The sequence below is a fragment of the Pseudorasbora parva genome, chromosome 2 (assembly GCF_024679245.1).
Source record: "Pseudorasbora parva isolate DD20220531a chromosome 2, ASM2467924v1, whole genome shotgun sequence".
Classification (NCBI taxonomy): Eukaryota; Metazoa; Chordata; class Actinopteri; order Cypriniformes; family Gobionidae; genus Pseudorasbora; species Pseudorasbora parva.
This window is the reverse complement of record NC_090173.1, coordinates 53,653,636-53,670,805: the sequence shown is the minus strand read 5'-3', so window position 1 is coordinate 53,670,805 and position 17,170 is coordinate 53,653,636. Positions and strand designations below refer to the sequence as shown.

General features: G+C 38.0%; 1 protein-coding gene across 1 annotated transcript in view; it reads right to left on the bottom strand.

Annotated features, from left to right (window-relative positions):
* Positions 1-17,170, bottom strand: part of LOC137046683 (NACHT, LRR and PYD domains-containing protein 3-like) — a 233,284-nt gene that overhangs the window by 5,284 nt on the left and 210,830 nt on the right. The window contains exons 3-6 of the mRNA XM_067424014.1: positions 13,798-15,732; positions 13,306-13,479; positions 6,999-7,172; positions 1,458-1,604 (exon numbers count right to left, since the gene is read on the bottom strand). Coding sequence (XP_067280115.1) covers positions 1,458-1,604; positions 6,999-7,172; positions 13,306-13,479; positions 13,798-15,732 — 2,430 coding nt within the window. The remainder of the gene's footprint in view (positions 1-1,457; positions 1,605-6,998; positions 7,173-13,305; positions 13,480-13,797; positions 15,733-17,170) is intronic.

Here is a 17,170-nt window from a genome sequence, read left to right as displayed (position 1 = left end):
AAAGTGCCACGTTTTATTTTATGTCACCATACTTGATCGTTCAGCTATTGGTGTAACTGTATTTAAATAGGGAAACGTGGAGGTGTTTGGTCGCTTCTAACTTGATCTCTGTTTGGTACCATAGTGAATGAACTGGGCTTAGTGGACGAAGCTAAATGCTATCAGATCGTCACTGCCCGTCAGAGAGACACACACTGAGATGAGAGAGGGATGTATTAACTATTTTTAGTTAAGGGAATAACATGTTTTAATATGATAAAGAACGGCACTGAAATCATTCTTAAGAAGGGAAGATATGTTAGGAGTTTTGCAATACGGCGAAAGTTTAATCCATCAACTAGCTCCGCTTCCCGTTGCTCTGGGTGGTGGTAGCGTGCAGAGGGAGTTTGAAAGACAACCGTTTATCCCACCCCTCAGATTAAGCTGTCAATGGCTGCGTTTACATGCACATTCTTAAGCCGATTATGCCTAATAAGCCGACAATGAACATGGTCATGTTAACGCGGTAACCCGTTTTGTTTTATCGGAGTAAGGTCATAAATGCCATAAGCATTAACTGGTCGGGACAGGTCGTTTTTTTACCTCTTACCCTGATTTTGCGCTGCATGTAAACGCATTAACCTGCTTTCTGTCGGCTTACTGAAGTGAACATGTGTGATAGGTGACAAAAACACAAACTTACAGCAGATTTAAACGCATCCAGACAGAGCGAGCGAGTGTTTTGCATGAAATAAGGACATATATCACAAACGCAGACTCATTTAAGAGCCAGAAAATTGTAAAGATGTGTTCTCATCTCATGCAGCAGAAGTAGAAGAGGTTCAGTCAAAACGCTGCATCTGGATAATATGAGCCGTAAATCTCCCGCTGACACACTTTATTTAACTTCATAACTGACATAACATTTGAAAAACTCAGAGTCAGATATACGGACATTATTATTTTTGACGTCACTACTAGGAAATAACCCGGTTTATTAATAAAGTCATGTAAACGCAGTTTACTTGCGTTGTCATTTTATTGGTTTACATGTAAACGGGAAAAACTGATTATTTCAATAAGTTGCTTTTTATCAGCTTACTGCTGTACATGCAAATGCACCCATTGATGAGTTCCCAGACCAAACATCTTGATGTGGGTCTAGCTTGTCAGGCTAGCTCATAGCATTAATTCATCAAGATGTATTTAGAAGTTAGCTCTGCATATTAATTTATCATTTAGAGTGGGGATCGAGGCTTCAGAGGCACATCATAATGCTCCCAGTGATGCACAATGTTCGGACGTAACCTGACCCTGATGTTTTGAGCCTCATGTCAAATGAACATGGATCTTTACTGCATTAAACTCAATGATCAATCTGATGGTAAAATAATCTGATCAAGACTCTCAGGTAGAATCTGTGGACTGTTTTCTTGAAATCCACACCAGAGAGGTTAATTCTTAAAACTCACACATACTTGAGTTTGTCCAGATGGTTGAGTTTCAGTCCTGAATCTCCTGGGTGATTGTAGCTCAGATCCAGCTCTTTTAGGTGTGAAGGGTTTAAACTCAGAGCTGATGCCAGAGCTGCACAGCCTTCCTCTGCCACCATACAGCCAGATAATCTGCAAAAACAGTATGTTCATGTTAGTGTGCTTCGTTTGTAGAGATATATAATATAGTAACTGTGGCAGGAGGAGCAAACAACAGACACAATGGGGTCTGGCATGCCACAGTCAGGTTGAAAAAAAAAAACCTTGTTCTCTTGGTGCCTCTCATCCAGAGTTGGGACATGTGGTTAATGCTTTTATCTGGTCACGCTAGCTCATAAGTAAATTTGACTCGGCTAAACGATTTAGTTCATCAGGCGCCTGCCCAGGTTTAACAGCAGTTTTTTCACATCAGTGTGAGGTTAGGATGTGTCTACACAGCAAAATCCCCAGTGTTAAATTAACACTGCTCAGCTTACATATGTGTCCACACTACAGGGTGTTAAAAGTAACACTGAAGCAGTGTTAAAGTTAATTAGATAATTAAGAGATTAATTAAGTAATGATTGACCATTAATGATGAACACCTGATGTGAACACGCACTGAAGGAAAGAGAAATACAAGAACTACAACTGACTTCAGCCACAGCTTTAAGCCTAGTTCAGACTGCACGATTTTCAAACTCGTCGGGTCACTGCTCTATTCACACTGCATGACTATCTGGGGTATCATTCAGTCACTGCTGTGTTCACACTGAGCGATGGTTTGACGACAGAGGAGTTCACACTGCATGACTGAACAAGAGGAAGAATCGCCGACAACTCTCTCTCCCTCCGGTGCGCAAACTATGTTTCCCAAACACACGTGCGATGTGACGAGTAAACAACGCGAGATCACACGTGCGTCAGACCGGAGTTCTCGCGCGTGACTTGGAATTGTTATTAAAAATGATAAACTGCACAAAGTTTGCTTCAAATTGTATGTGCGCTGATTTGTGGAGAAAAAGAAAAAAAGATTATGGCGGAAGAAATTGTTGGAGAGACAGAGGGAGCCAGGATTGTGTTCTGCAAAGACAGTTTGAGGTAAATAAACAATTTTGTAATGTGCTGCTGCTGTGGCTGGATGTGCAAATGTTTGGGCTTTGTTTCTGTTTGATAGAATTGTAAATATATCTATTAAAATACTGAAATTCTGCTTTATAACTCCTCCCTGAACCTCCTGCTGCCCTGTATCTCACTCTCTCATTGGCTGTCGATGTAATTTTCAGTCAGAACGCAGTTCACACAGCAGGAGTTTCAATCGGCGACAGGTCCAGATATTTAGCATGCCAATTATCTCACCGGCATCGTCGACTCTCCTGCGATTCTCTCTGATCGCTTCTTTGATCATTCACACTGCGTGATTGTCACTCGCGTGCACGAGCACCGATTTCGGTGATCTCGGGCATTTGTCGGCGATTTCACAAAACCTGTCGGCGACTCAAAATCGGGCAGTGTGAACTAGGCTTTAGATGAAATCAACTGAAGATAAAAGAAGACATTAAATCTCTGAAGATCTCAGCAGAGGATTAAACAACTCCACAAACAGCATTACCAGCTTCATATATTACTAACCAGCGGAACATCTGACCTGTAGCGGTTGAGGGAGTGTCTGTATATAGTGCTATGGCGTGTGAAATGAGCTGAAGAGATTAACCGCTGTCCTGTGACGCGACGCCTACAGTGCCAGTTCACAAAGAATGCGTTTGTTGCAGTGAAATGGGAAATGACACAAGGTAATGAGATGCACGATTAACTTCTTTTAACTTAAGCTTACTGCTTTTAGAATGCCGTTCCATATGCAATGAGAGACGCAGGTGCAACAGCAACTATAGTAGTAAGTACTACTGTGTGTAGTCTGTAGTCAGATGAATTTAGCTTGGGTCACACTGCTAGCCTACATTGTGTAAGACTGAAAAAACAAGTATATGCCGAAATGTCTGAATGAAGAACAAGGACTCTCTGAGAAAATAAAGGAAATTAACATCTGAACTGTCCCTCACACAGCACTGGAGACGCAAGTCTCACCTCAGTATCAGCTAATCCACATCTTTCCCTATTGACTCCCTCTCCCCCAATTCATTCCCTCTCTCATGCTGAGATCACTGAAAATACACCCCAGAATCTCTATATTACAATGTCAATCCACACGATACAGTATTATATGTGTTTGATATCGTTTGAAATGTCTCAGTGCGACTAGTACAAAGATCTCATCCTCACAGAAGTTAACCAAAAGATAATCAATGTTTTAAGAGTTTAGAGATATCTTGTCTTAGTTTGGTGGGTGTGGCTTTCAGCCATTTGGCCTTTGCATCAACAAAAGTCTTGATCAATGCAAATTCCCATTGTGAACTCGTGTTTACATTTGAAAGAGTTTGTGCATTTGTTTCTGGGTATTTAAGGGAATGTTGCAAAGAGCTCAGGGCTCGATTCTGTAGTCAGGTCAGCCCGTAATGCTGGATGTCTCAAGATAGCCAGCATTATGTAATTTTCAGAAGTCAGGTATACATTTCATTCTTTACTTCAGAGTATTTGATGTTATATGGATTAGGCTACCTTTGAATTGATTATGTAATTGGCTGTAAGTTACACTTTGATTGATTCTGACTTGCTCTGGAATTATTCAGGTTACGAACGGACATAATTTCAACAAAGGGTTAAACGGAATAATTAAATAATTAAATGTGTACTTAAACTATTAAATATAAAGGACAAAATAACCAATTGGCATTCTAACCTAAATTCTAAATTATGATTAAATGGAGTCAGATTAACGAGGAATTGGAATAAAATCCCCTTTTCCCCGCTGAGGAGACGAACGCGCAGCGACCTTCAACCGCCGATCGTTAGCCTCCATTGGGACGATTTGGGCGGCCTTACAATTGTACTACTGAAGAAATTAAAATAAGCTTTTAATTGTTTAACAATTTCATCTTTAATATGAATTAGTTTGTCTGGAATTGATAATTTTTACTTTTATATTTTACGTTGCATTTATTTTGATTCTTTGTTCAATCTCAGATCATTGTCTGTCGTATAGGTAATAGTTTGACTCAAGCTTTTTTCCTTAAATGTGAAGACCCAACTCTGTACATGTTTTGTAAGATTCCCCTCTCCATTAAACATATTTTGTTGGACTGTCCTGAGTTAAAACAACAATGCTCTTTTATCAAGTTATTTAAAAAATCTTGTATAAACTTTTTGTGTTTGTTTGAGTTGTTTTAAAATAATTTTTATATTTGTATTTTTGTAATTTAATTGTTTCCATGAATATAGCCTTAGATGCTGACATGGCATTAAATAAATTTTTTTATTTTATTAAGATGTCTGCATTAGAGTAAACTCAAATGCTGTAAAAAAAAAAAAACGTTTTGACAGTAAAATGCTGTTCTCCATTAAAACAGTAATATACCGTAGAAAAAAACGCTTAAAGTCGACACTCAGAGGCTGTGTTCAAAATCACTCCCTATCCCCTTATTCACTATTCCCTATACTAGTTCACTGATATAGACCACTCGACAGAGAGAGGCAAGAAGAGAGTGAATTCAGACACTGATGAACACCTGCTGTTATCACGGAAGGAAAGAGAAACATCAACAGAAGAAAGTTGATTTCATCAACTGAAGATAAAAGAAGACATTAAATCTCTGAAGATCTCAGCAGATGATTAAACAGCATTACCAGCTTCACACATAGGCATGTGCCGATATCATTTTTTCATGTTGCGATTAATTGCTGAAGTTTTATCACGATATACGATATTATCACGATATTGAAATAAGTTGCAAAAAAAAGTTTTGCCATAGCATAACCACTTTAAGAACTATTTTTGTAAGAACAAAAATAACAATGTTTAAATACAATAATGCACCAAAAATATATACAGCTCTGGAAAAAAAATTAAGAGACCCCTCATTGAGAAATCAATGTTAAGTGGTCTCTTGATATATTTCAGAGCAGTAAAAGTAAAATTTTCAAACAGATTAAAGTGCAAAAGAATTAGGCTATAAAGAACAAATGGTAGGCTAACAAATTACAATAAGGTCTCATTATTTAATGCATTAACTAAGATTGAGCAATAGATACATTTGGTACAGAAAGTATAATGATTTTGGTAATGTTAATTAAGAAATACTGATCATTGTTAGCTTTATCTTAGGTCCATTAAAAAAGTTATTTTGATTTTGATTTTAATGTTATTAAAAGTAACTAAGAAATTAACATAGAATGATTAATTCTTTATAAGTATTCTTCATTGTCAGTTTGGTGAATAATGAATTAACATGTTAACTAATGAAGTCGTATCTCAAAGTTTTACTGAACAATAACAAATAATCAGAACAGTTCTAATTATTAGGGTATGTTGTAGTCCAGATTAAAACATAAAAATGTTTAAATTTGAAAATAAATAGCCTATTAAGTCTTTAAGTATTTGGTGCTGTGATGAACAACATTGAGATTACAAAACGAATGGCTGTTTTAAAAACTACACGCGTTTTTTGTTTGTTTGCTGGTTTCCGGGGTAACCGCTGCATTCTGCAGTTCATCAGCGCCCTCTGCTGTCACTGAGCGGCACTTCAGCAGCGCGTCTCCTTCACCGGTTCAGTCATGTGCAAACGCACGTTGGGCTTGTTTATATCTGAGCACATGTCCCTTTGACGCAGAATACAGCGGTGTTGAGCATTTATACGGTTGATGGGCAAAGTATTCTTGAGTGCATTATAAAAAAAATTATAAATTGTTAATAAATTATTATTTACGATATTTTACGATATACGATAAAAAATAAAAAAAATAAAAAAAACATGTTTTTATCTTTTATAAAAATAAAGGAAACTTAAATATTTTCTTGTATTATCTTTTATTTAAAAAACATTGTAATTAAGGTCCTTTACAGCCCCTCGTGGTATGGGGGCTATGGCAACTTAAGTGGGGTTTTGGAAGGTTACTGCGTTGTCTGGGTGCACTTGTTATTAGCACACTGCAGTCTGCATGCTTTTGCTCCTTAAAACCTTGTAACACAGTTCAGTTGATTGTGGCTTTTAGTATAGGGCCTCTAGTGTCACTATAGTGACACAACGTTGAGCGAGTGACAGATAGGGAATGCCCCGGTTACTATTGTAACCACCATTCCTTGATGGGGGACTACCCATTTAAATGGTTGGGGCATGGTCTCGGTTCCTCAGCACAAACCTGTATGAGTGGAGCAAGCCAGAACTTTTTATAAATGTATGTCACAGAGATTGGCATGCAAATTCCATTCATAAATTTCATTATTGAACCCTTTCTAAAGTATCAGAGGTGTTTGGGGCTCCCAAAGGTGACACATTGTCTAGTTCCCCCACTATGAAAAGGAGGTTACAATAGTAACCAAGATGTTAGTTGACATTTAGTAACATGTTAGAATAGTCAGTTAATTAATCATTGCATTCATTACCTAAATAGTTGATTAATCATTGGTAATTAGTCTATTGTCAAAATAAATACCTCAGTATGTTGAGTTGACAGTTTGGACTCGTCAGCCCAGCACAGAGCATCTTCACTCCTGAATCACGCAGGTCATTGTTACTCAGGTCGAGCTCTCTCAGGGAGGAGTTTGATGATTGTAGAGCTGAAGCCACATTTTCACAGCATTGATCGGTGAGATTACAGGTGACCAATCTAAACAGGTTAATGAGAAACAATCCATTACAGACACACCATAGAGATAAACAATTTTTATCAAAAACTATAGGGCTGAACGATTTGGGGAAAATATATAATTGCGATTATTCTGGGTAAAATTGCATTTGCGATTTAAAATGTGATTATAATTTTATATATATATATATATATATATATATATATATATATATATATATATATATATATATATATATATATATATATATATATATATATATAACAAATGAAAAGTTTTTTAAAATAAGAAATATTACCATTACAAAAACATTTTCATAATTACAAATAAAAAATAGTATGTCAGAATAAATATAACAATATAATAATACTAATATTAATTATTATTATTAATTATTATAGTAATATTTTACAGAAAGCTTATTTTACAAAAAAAAAACGGTAAGGGTACATGAATTATCAGGAATTAATGCATTAATACATGCATGACTTATGCATTACTTGTCACATTACTGTCCTGTCTTGTGTGCACATGGGTTTTGTTATGTTGAGCATGTGCTCCTGTCATTGTCTGATCCATCCCCCTTGTTATCTGATTAGTGTTTGACTTCTCCCAACTGTCCCCTCTTGATTTCTTCCCTTTATATGCTCTCTTTGTATTTGTCAGTCTTTGTCGGATCGTTGTCTTGTCTGCGTCTCCTGTTTCCCCTTGATTCCTAGTTTGGTATGTTTTGAGTTCAAGTTGTTATGTGTTTGGCCCCATCGTGGGTTTTGTTTTGTGTTTATGCTTAATTTTATAATACATTATAATTTTTAATATCTTTTCAGTTTTATAATTTCTTGATTCCTTGCACTATTTTCCTGTATCAGTGATGTGACATTACTACATGCATTAATATCTCATGAATCATCAGGAACTAACAGGAATTCAAAGTTTTTCATTCATGACTTCAGGGATGAACAACAACCTAATTAAAACACCTTAATTAAAACATTAACTAAGGTGAGTACATGATGAATGATGGTTTATTACACATGATCATGATGTTTTCAGTGTTCACAAAAATCATTGGTCTAATTCATGCATTTAAGACTACTTTAAATTGTTTTATTATATATATCGGGAGGAGCACATTCATTAAAGGGGGGGTGAAATGCTGTTTCATGCATACTGATCTTTTTACACTGTTAAAGACTTGGATTCCCATACTAAACATGGACAAAGTTTCAAAAGTTAAGGTGGACGTTTGATGGGAGTATTTCTTTGTCAAAAATACTACTTCCGGTTAGTCATAAGTTTCGGCAAGTTTTTTGCGATCATGCGTCCCCTTTTACGTTAATGGGGGCAGAATTTCCTTGTATGGGCCGTACGGACAATTCTACCGGAAGAGCGTGAGAGAGAGAGAGGGAGAGAGCGAAAGTAACAGGCTACGCCCATCAAAGCGCTGGCTCGTAGGCTGCTGCACAGGTGATGTGCACAATTACAATGTCACCAAAAAAGTGCGTTTTTGGTTGCCAGACCAAGACAGTCCTGCACAGATTCCCCAAAAACCCCGCGTTAAGGCAACAGTGGATGTAATTTGCTTTTCCGGATCAGCAACTGAGTTGCGCGAATGTTTATATCTGTTCGCTGCATTTCGGTGTCGACTGTTTCATAAACAAGGCCCAGCTCGACGCCGGATTTTCCCGATCGCCTAATGCTGAAGGATGGAGCAGTCCCAACGATAAAGGTCCCAACGTTAGAACCGCAGGCGGTGAGTAAGACTGCTTCAAATGTCTGTGTTTTTGCCTATGCTCATCAAGTAGCCCAAACATGATCACGTATAGTTAATTGATCAATGGAGCATGCGATGTGTAGTGCGTGTACATTTGTTTAGCTGGCCACTATATGTGTAACTTTATGTTTGTGTATTGTAAAAGCACTCCAAACAACAATACACAAAGAGTGGGGAAATATGTTGAACTAAATAAGCATGCTTCTTCATTCAAATGCGCTACTATTCTGTGTCTTTCTATGTAAACACTAACTTAGCCTGCTGTGCAAAACCAGTCCGCTTACTAACGTCTACACAAACCACGCGTAAACACACACACACACGTGCACAACTGCACTTCCCACATGTACACCTTCAAAGACAAAAATACGATGATATAATTCAAGTATAAATATGTAAATAACACAAGCCGCTAAGCATATTATATAGTTAGTGTATAACTTGTACCACATAGAGACGTCCTGCTCTAGTCGTTTTTGCTGCTGCTCCTGTTCAACTGCAGCCTCTGGGTCTGATTCCGGATCATAGATGTATGGCTGTATCTGATTAAAAGCCATATTTTTATTTTGAATAAAGTTTTTTCCCGCTGTTAGGGATGACACAGCTTTACGACGCACTCGACTCAACACAATAGCAGCAGCGCGCACACGTCATTATTTAGCTCCGCTCACACGATACGCCCCCACCCGCTCTGCTTTTTTCGGAAAGACTCGGAACAGCGCATCTTTCTTATATAATTATAAAAAAAATAAAGACTTTTCGGAGATATGCAGGATGCAATGCTACTCTATAGGTACTCAAGATTGACATGACACCCCCCCTTTAACCTAATTAATTTGCTTTACTCTATTTGTGTAATGTAAGCGTGAACTTGTGAATTATTAAAGGAATATACAAAAATCCACGTTAGCTTATGCATGCACAGATTAGACCAGTATATCAATTAATGTGATTAACTAAAGTTAAGCATGTTCATGTCTTCTTCATAGTAGCCTGCATGTAAATGGTCAGACCCCCATACTGGCCATGGGCTCAGCACATAGCACATGAATTCCGTTGACATTATAATACAGTAGTCATCTTTAACTAAGCATTAGCTTCTCATGACTTCATTATGTTTGTGGCCCCTCACCTAAAGTGCTGACATGGTCCTTTGAAACAATGATGAATGTGTTATTAATGATGGCATTGCGAAATGACATGGATATGTACATGTAAGTTCAAGCCTTTACACACAGTTATCGTAAGCTTTTTGATAGTTTAATGTGAGGTACAGATGAATATTAAAGTCGATAAATCAAGTTCATATAAACTCTTCCCTCCCTCTGCTGCGGCTATCAGTCATTTTCAAACTGTGTCACGTTATGACGTTATCAACACGATGATTCAATATTCCTGTTATTATACTTAACCCAATGCCTTTAAAAGATTGTATACGGCCTCAGATTACTATTGTTCAACATTCAGTGCTCGTTAAAAGATCCCACTCTTACATTATCTGGACAAACTCAGTATCATCAGACAGATTAAACACTCCAGCTTCAATATTTGAAGTTCACGATAAAACTGGGTTGCAGTGACATTCATTTCTTAATTTTTGTCAGGAGTGCATTAGAAATTATGAACAATATTTGAATAGATTTTCACACGCAGGTTTATTTTCTCTCGTCTGCAGCAGCTCATTTGTGTTCACACAGCTCATTTGTGTTCACACAGATCACACACTGAAAGAACATCTTTCAGTTTTGCTCTTAGTTCAAATGTGCTCATATTTGGAGAAATATTGATTAATTAATCACATGTTTGCAAAATATTTCATAACGCAGAATACCATTTCTATTCATTTGTCACTGAATTATCCGATCTGAAAACTAGAAACATGCACTTAGCTCTCTCTGGGTCTCAGATATGAGTCATCAGGCGTTCATTTGCTCACTGAGCTGTCAAAAATATGACATGCTCAAAACTGCCCTCCGCATGATGCGCTCCTCCTGTGTGTTTACTTCCTCATTCTGGCTCTGTGAAAAACGAGCCTAATCTACATTTCTACGCGTGAACTAAGAGCCAATAAACACACGATAACTATGGAATAAGGTTTTTGTGTGATTTTTCATGTGATTTTGGCTATTTTATATCAATAATTGACGTTTACATTATGACTGCTAACCGGTGTAGTGATTAGCTCCATATAAAATAATAAGGTGACGTCACGGACGCTACGTCCATATTTTTTTACAGTCTATGTTATTGACATTAAGTTTTGGCCACACAAGCGTGCATGCGCAGTAACGTTTGTTTATGCTGTTGTAACAACTATGACTCATGAGTTTAATGTCTCGGGGAATAATTAACTCAAAAGGGATTTAATATTCAATATTCATGAATTTATGAATATAATTTGCCAGTTGTTCATTACGTATTAAAATTTTCCGATAGGGAAAATTGTTTAATTAAATACAAGTAACCCTTTATGGAATTGCTTGAAATTATCCTACTAAGTTTGTCCTGCAAATTAGTTATAGACTTTTCAAATCAATTCTCAATAAAGGGATTACTGCTTTACGAGCGCATAAGAAACATTAACTTTACTGATCAGGATAAGTTCAATATTTCAAATGGTCATACAGTTTACTTTACTAACATAGTAGCATAAGCAGTTAGGTAACGTTTAGATCGCAAGTTTCATTGACTTTGTGTATGTGGCAGAATAACAGATTCAACTCATTAAATGTCCTTTGGAGGTTTAATAAACACAGACTAAAAATAACACTAAAATTCACACAGAAAGTACATACTAAATAGGCATCAAGATAGTAGAAATATAGATATTAACGAAAGAATACATAAAAGAGAAAATGAATAGACTGAAGTTAGAGAGAGATAAAAGAGAGAGACAAAGATAGAGGGAGAGAGAGAGACAAAGAGAGTGGGGGAGGGTAAGAAACGGCTTTCCTTCAGTTCCTCAAATACGACCTTCACGGAGTTAATTTATCCCAACAGGAAAATAACACACCCTCTTTACAGCAGTAAGAATAAGAATACTTGCATTCTTTTTGGTTTCGTTTTGGCTTCTCGCTTGTGTGCGTATGTTCCTGCGTGTTCGGTGGCTTTCTCCGAGGTCGGGAGGGAGCGGCTGGTTGCTTTTAGGGATGCTCCGTGTGGTTGAAGATCGGATTGTAGAAGAGAAGATTTTTGGAAGGGCTGAGGCCTGCTTGGAGGGCCTGCATTGGTGGCATGGCTTAAGTGCCAGCCCCCCCGTGGGTGTTGGCTCCCACAGGGAGAGAGTTGAAGAAGTAAGAGCAAGAGATTTTTGGAGAAGAGAAGAGGGTAAGAGCGAGGGAGGGCATCCGAGGTCCTCCTTTTATGGTCTGGCCGTAGTCCCACCCTCCAGGGTTAGACTTAACCAATGAGAGTGTTGGGATTTCCCGGCGGGAAATTCCTCAGCAGATTTATAGCTCTTTGTTCTGAAAGTTTGACTCAGTGGGTCTCTGAGTCTTCATACTATAATTAATGCAACAAACACACACTGCATTTTCTGAATAAGTGATATACATGGAAGTGTAAGTCGTGAAGTGAGCATTAATTTGATAGGAGACATGACATATATGAGGTTATCTGAACTAGTACTTTGTTAAGACACAGACAAAAAGATGCAAAATACCATACAGAATAAACATTTTACAAGACAGTTATGTGTTTACATATAAAGTCCTGGGGTGCATGTTCATTTATAGATGGTTTGTCTATAATTTGAGGCAAAAGCTCTGTGTCTTAAACTCTTTGTGTCTGAAACTTCATGTGGCCAAATTCTTTTGGGGCCATAAAACATCTTATCAGATGGTTTCCAGGGTAATGAAGAATCTCCCTCTGTTGTGTTGGGGGAAGGTCTGCCACCCAGCACACAGCTTTCACAACATATTTGTTAAATGTAACTGGCGATTGTGTGTTTGATTCGCCTGAGTCGCTACACTGTCGTTGTTGAAACCGTCTATAGAGTTGTTTTATCCAAGGCTCAACTTGCTGTAGTATGCCTATTTATATGGTATAATCCACCCCCCAAAAAAACGTACAAATGAACCACAATTGTAAACTCTGTCATAAATTCAGATATAAGAAGCCTTACTTATACGTCTGGGTAGTGGTATTTCAGTGGTGCTCCTGTTGCTCTCCTTTTTGTCGTTTTCTATTTTTCAGATTACTTTTCTCTCCGCATTTTTGTTATGATTATTGTCTTTAAATAAATTCCCCTATTGGATTTAGCCTTTAGTGTTGACTCTCTTTTGTTATGACTGTGACCATAACAGGGTGCAATTCAATTGTTAATTAATAATAAATATATTTCCCTTTAAGCTAATTGCAACAGAATATGAAACACAAACCTTAGTATGCTGAGTTGACAGTTTGGACTCCTCAGTCCAACAGAGAGCAGCTTCACCCCTGAATCCTGCAGGAAATTGTTACTCAGATTGAGCTCTCTCAGGGAGGAGTTTGATGACTGAAGAGCTGAAGCCACAATTTCACAGTTCTGATCAGTGAGATAACAACATGCCAATCTGAAAAAAAAGGATTTTCTTTGATTAACCAATGCATAACTGACGTTTCACTCTCTGGTCTTTATAACAGGAAGATCGAACAGTTATGCAACATATTTTATGAACTTTATGTGTATGATGCTTCAAAAAACTTTGTTAAAAAAATTTTTTGAATGAATTCTGTCATTACATTAATTTGTGTGTGAAAGAAAACACTTAACTAGAGTAATTTGTGATCTACGACTGTGAAAAACTCAGATGACTGATCAATCCTCTATCACAACTTCTGTTTAACATAATTGTGTTCATATTGTAATATTATTAGAACATAATGCTTACAGAGCTTTTCTGCAGTTTCTCACAGCAGGTAACAGTCTCTTCCGGCCTTCTTTTGATTTGATAACATAATTTTTAAGGTCAAACTCATCCATCTCTTCCTCTGACATCAGAATCATGTTTGCCAAAGTTGAACATTGTGCAAGAGAAAGGTTTTTGTTTTTGGTTTCAGATTTTAAAAATGCCTGCATTTCTTCAACAACAGAATTATCCTTCATCTCAATCAAGCAGTGTGACAGATTCATCCATCTTTCAGGACTGACGTTGTTTTTTTGACCTCGTTTGAGGTTGTGGATTATTTTCTTGATGATCTCTGGGTTGTTCTCTGTGTGAATCAGCAGATCCTGTAAGAGTCTCTGATTGGACTCCAGTGAGATGCCATGAAGGAATCGAAGGAATAGATCCAGGTGTCCATTTTTACTCTGCAAGGCTATATTCATTGCTCCCTTCAGAAACGCATCCAGAGGAACATTCCCACACTGAGTTCTGTACTTCCCTGTAAGGAACATTTTCAGAACTTCATTGTTTTTTTGTAAATAGCAGATAAACACATACAGTGCTGCAAAAAACTCCTGAAAGCTCAGATGTACAAAGCTGTAAACCTTCCTGTGATAAATCACAGATTCCTCCCTAAAGATCTCAGTGCAGATCCCAGAATACACTGAGGCGTCAGTGACGTCTATGCCGCTCTCTCTCAGGTCCTCCTCATAGAACATCACATTGCCCTTCATCAGCTGAGTGAAAGCCAGCTCAGCAAGTTTCACAATTACATCTCTGTTAGACTGCAGGAGTTTTACTGGATTCATCTCTTCATACTTCTGGTTCCTTATACTAGTGTGAATGAGCAGGAAGTGGATGTACATCTCAGTCAGAGTTTGAGGGATTTCTGCACTGAAATCTTGATTCAGGATGTTTTGAAGCACAGTGGCTGAGATCCAGCAGAAGACGGGTATGTGGCACATGATGTGGAGGCTTCTTGCTCTTTTGATGTGTGAGATGATTCTGCTGGCTTGCTGATCATCACTGATTCTCTTCCTGAAATATTCCTCCTTCTGAGGGTCATTGAATCCCTGAATTTCTGTCACACGGTTGATGTAGTTAGAGGGGATCTGATTGGCTGCTGCTGGTCTGGTGGTGATCCAGAGGAGAGCAGAGGGAAGCAGATCTCCTTTCATGAGGTTTGACATCAACACACCCACTGATGAAGTCTCAGTCACATCATGAACTTCCTCACTGTCTGAAAACATCAGTGTAATTCTGCTTTCATCCAGACCATCAAAGATGAACACAACTGTACATTCATCATAAATCTTTGAGTCCAGATCTTGAAGTTCAGGATGAAAGTCCATCAGAAGTCGGTGAAGACTGTACTGATGATCTTTAATCAAATTCAGCTCTCTGAATGGAAGCACAAACATGAAATCTACATCCTGATTGGCTTTTCCCTCGGCCCAGTCCAGAATGAACTTCTGCACAGAGACGGTTTTTCCGATTCCAGCGATGCCTTTAGTAAGAACAGTCTTGATTTTGTCTTTCTTCTCTCTTCTCTTCTCCTCATATCCTAGTTCAGGTGAAGGATTAAAGATGTCATTGCAGTTGATCGGAGTGTCTTGGAGTGTCTTGTAGCTTTTCTCCATCTGTAGCACCTCATGTTCTTCATTCACTCCTTCACTCTCTCCCTCTATGATGTACAGCTGTGTGTAAATCCTGTTCAGGAGCGTCTGATTCTCTTGTAGTTTGAGTCCCTCAAATACGCTCTCATATCTGCTCTTCATGCTGGTTTTGTGCTGGTCTTTGACTCTCTGCAGATCATCCTGCACTGGTTGGTGAGAGTCGGGCTGCAGGGCTGCTTCTGTGTCATGAGGACTGATGTGTTTCTGACAGGAGGAGGATGTGCTGAGACAGGACACATCTCTGATCTGCTCAGCTCTCACACCACTGTAAACACATTAAGATGAACAGAGACAGAAAAACAAACAGAAGAAAAGAGAAAATATTTAATTGTATCAATATGACATTATCTGATTTGCAATCATACCACACATTATGCCACAAATGTTTATTGAATTGACATTGAAATTGAAATAAAACATTTTTATCCATTGTAGAATCCTTACTGTAGATGAATGTTGCACACATTTGGGGTTGATAATTACTTACACATTTTAAAGGAATGTGTCAATAGGAAATTGATGCATATAATCTTTATGACTAGCATTATTGTGTTAATTAGGGGTTGCCATTAGATTAGAGCTGCAACTAACGATTATTTTTTCTGTCGACTAATCTAACGATTTATTTTTTTACCCTTTGAAATTTTTCAAAATTCTGTGGCACCCCCTCACATAAGTTACGCTAGAGGTGTAACAGAACAGACTGCTCACAGTTCGCTTTGTACCACGGTTTTAGGTTCACGTTTCAGTACAGTTCGGTATTTGCTATGTTCAGGGGAAAAAGGACTACTGTCAAATGAAAATAAAGAAAATAAGAACAGATAACTTAAATAGAAGCAGCAGCACAAATAAATACTATTGAGCAAAGATGAGAATAAAATAAACAATGCTTTTCAGGTAGGTCTAACATTAGTTTTTAGGTAGAGAAATGGAAAGAAGTAATCAAAAGTAAAATAACCACACATTTAACTGTTTAAAATTTAAAAAATAATCCTTGTTCAGTCAGGAGCAGTGAGTGATGTCTTTATCTTTTGTTTGACATTAAACAGACATCAGTGAAGGCTACTGCCCCTTTAAGACCCACGGATAGTCGTCGTATTTTCTGTATAAAGTTCACTTAAGGCATAGAGTAGGCTATGACATTTTGACATACTTTTTGTGAGTTTGTCCGTTTAAGCACAGGATTTGAAAGATAACTCAATATTTGCGCGCTTTGGGACGAGTGCACAAAGACAGATCTTCTCATTCGAGTCTCCTGGCTACAAGGGGGTGATGACGGTGAAAATGACTGCTCATATTCGGACGTACGGCAGCACTCGCATGCGTTTTATAAAGTTTACAAAGAGAGACCGTTTTGCCCGCGTTTTTCTTTTATTATCGCTGTTGTTGTAGTGCATACCTGAGGAGTCAGCACGTGTATCCATCGACAGAAACATACAGCATTATTTTCAAGTTACAACCCATATTAAAGATGCGTCATCAGATGCGAGATGAACCGAAGTGTAAGTGCGTCCCCGCAACTTTTGCTCGGGATCCCGGTTGGGAGACACTGGTCTGTATTGATTGACACCGTGCTGGTTTGTTTAGAATTATAATGAGCGCCGTGACCGCGGGCTGCCGCGTGATTAAGGCGTGTCGCAACTCTGTTATTCAACTGCTCTGGTTTTAAAAGCTATGTCATACTAAATGCGCCAAAATGCAAT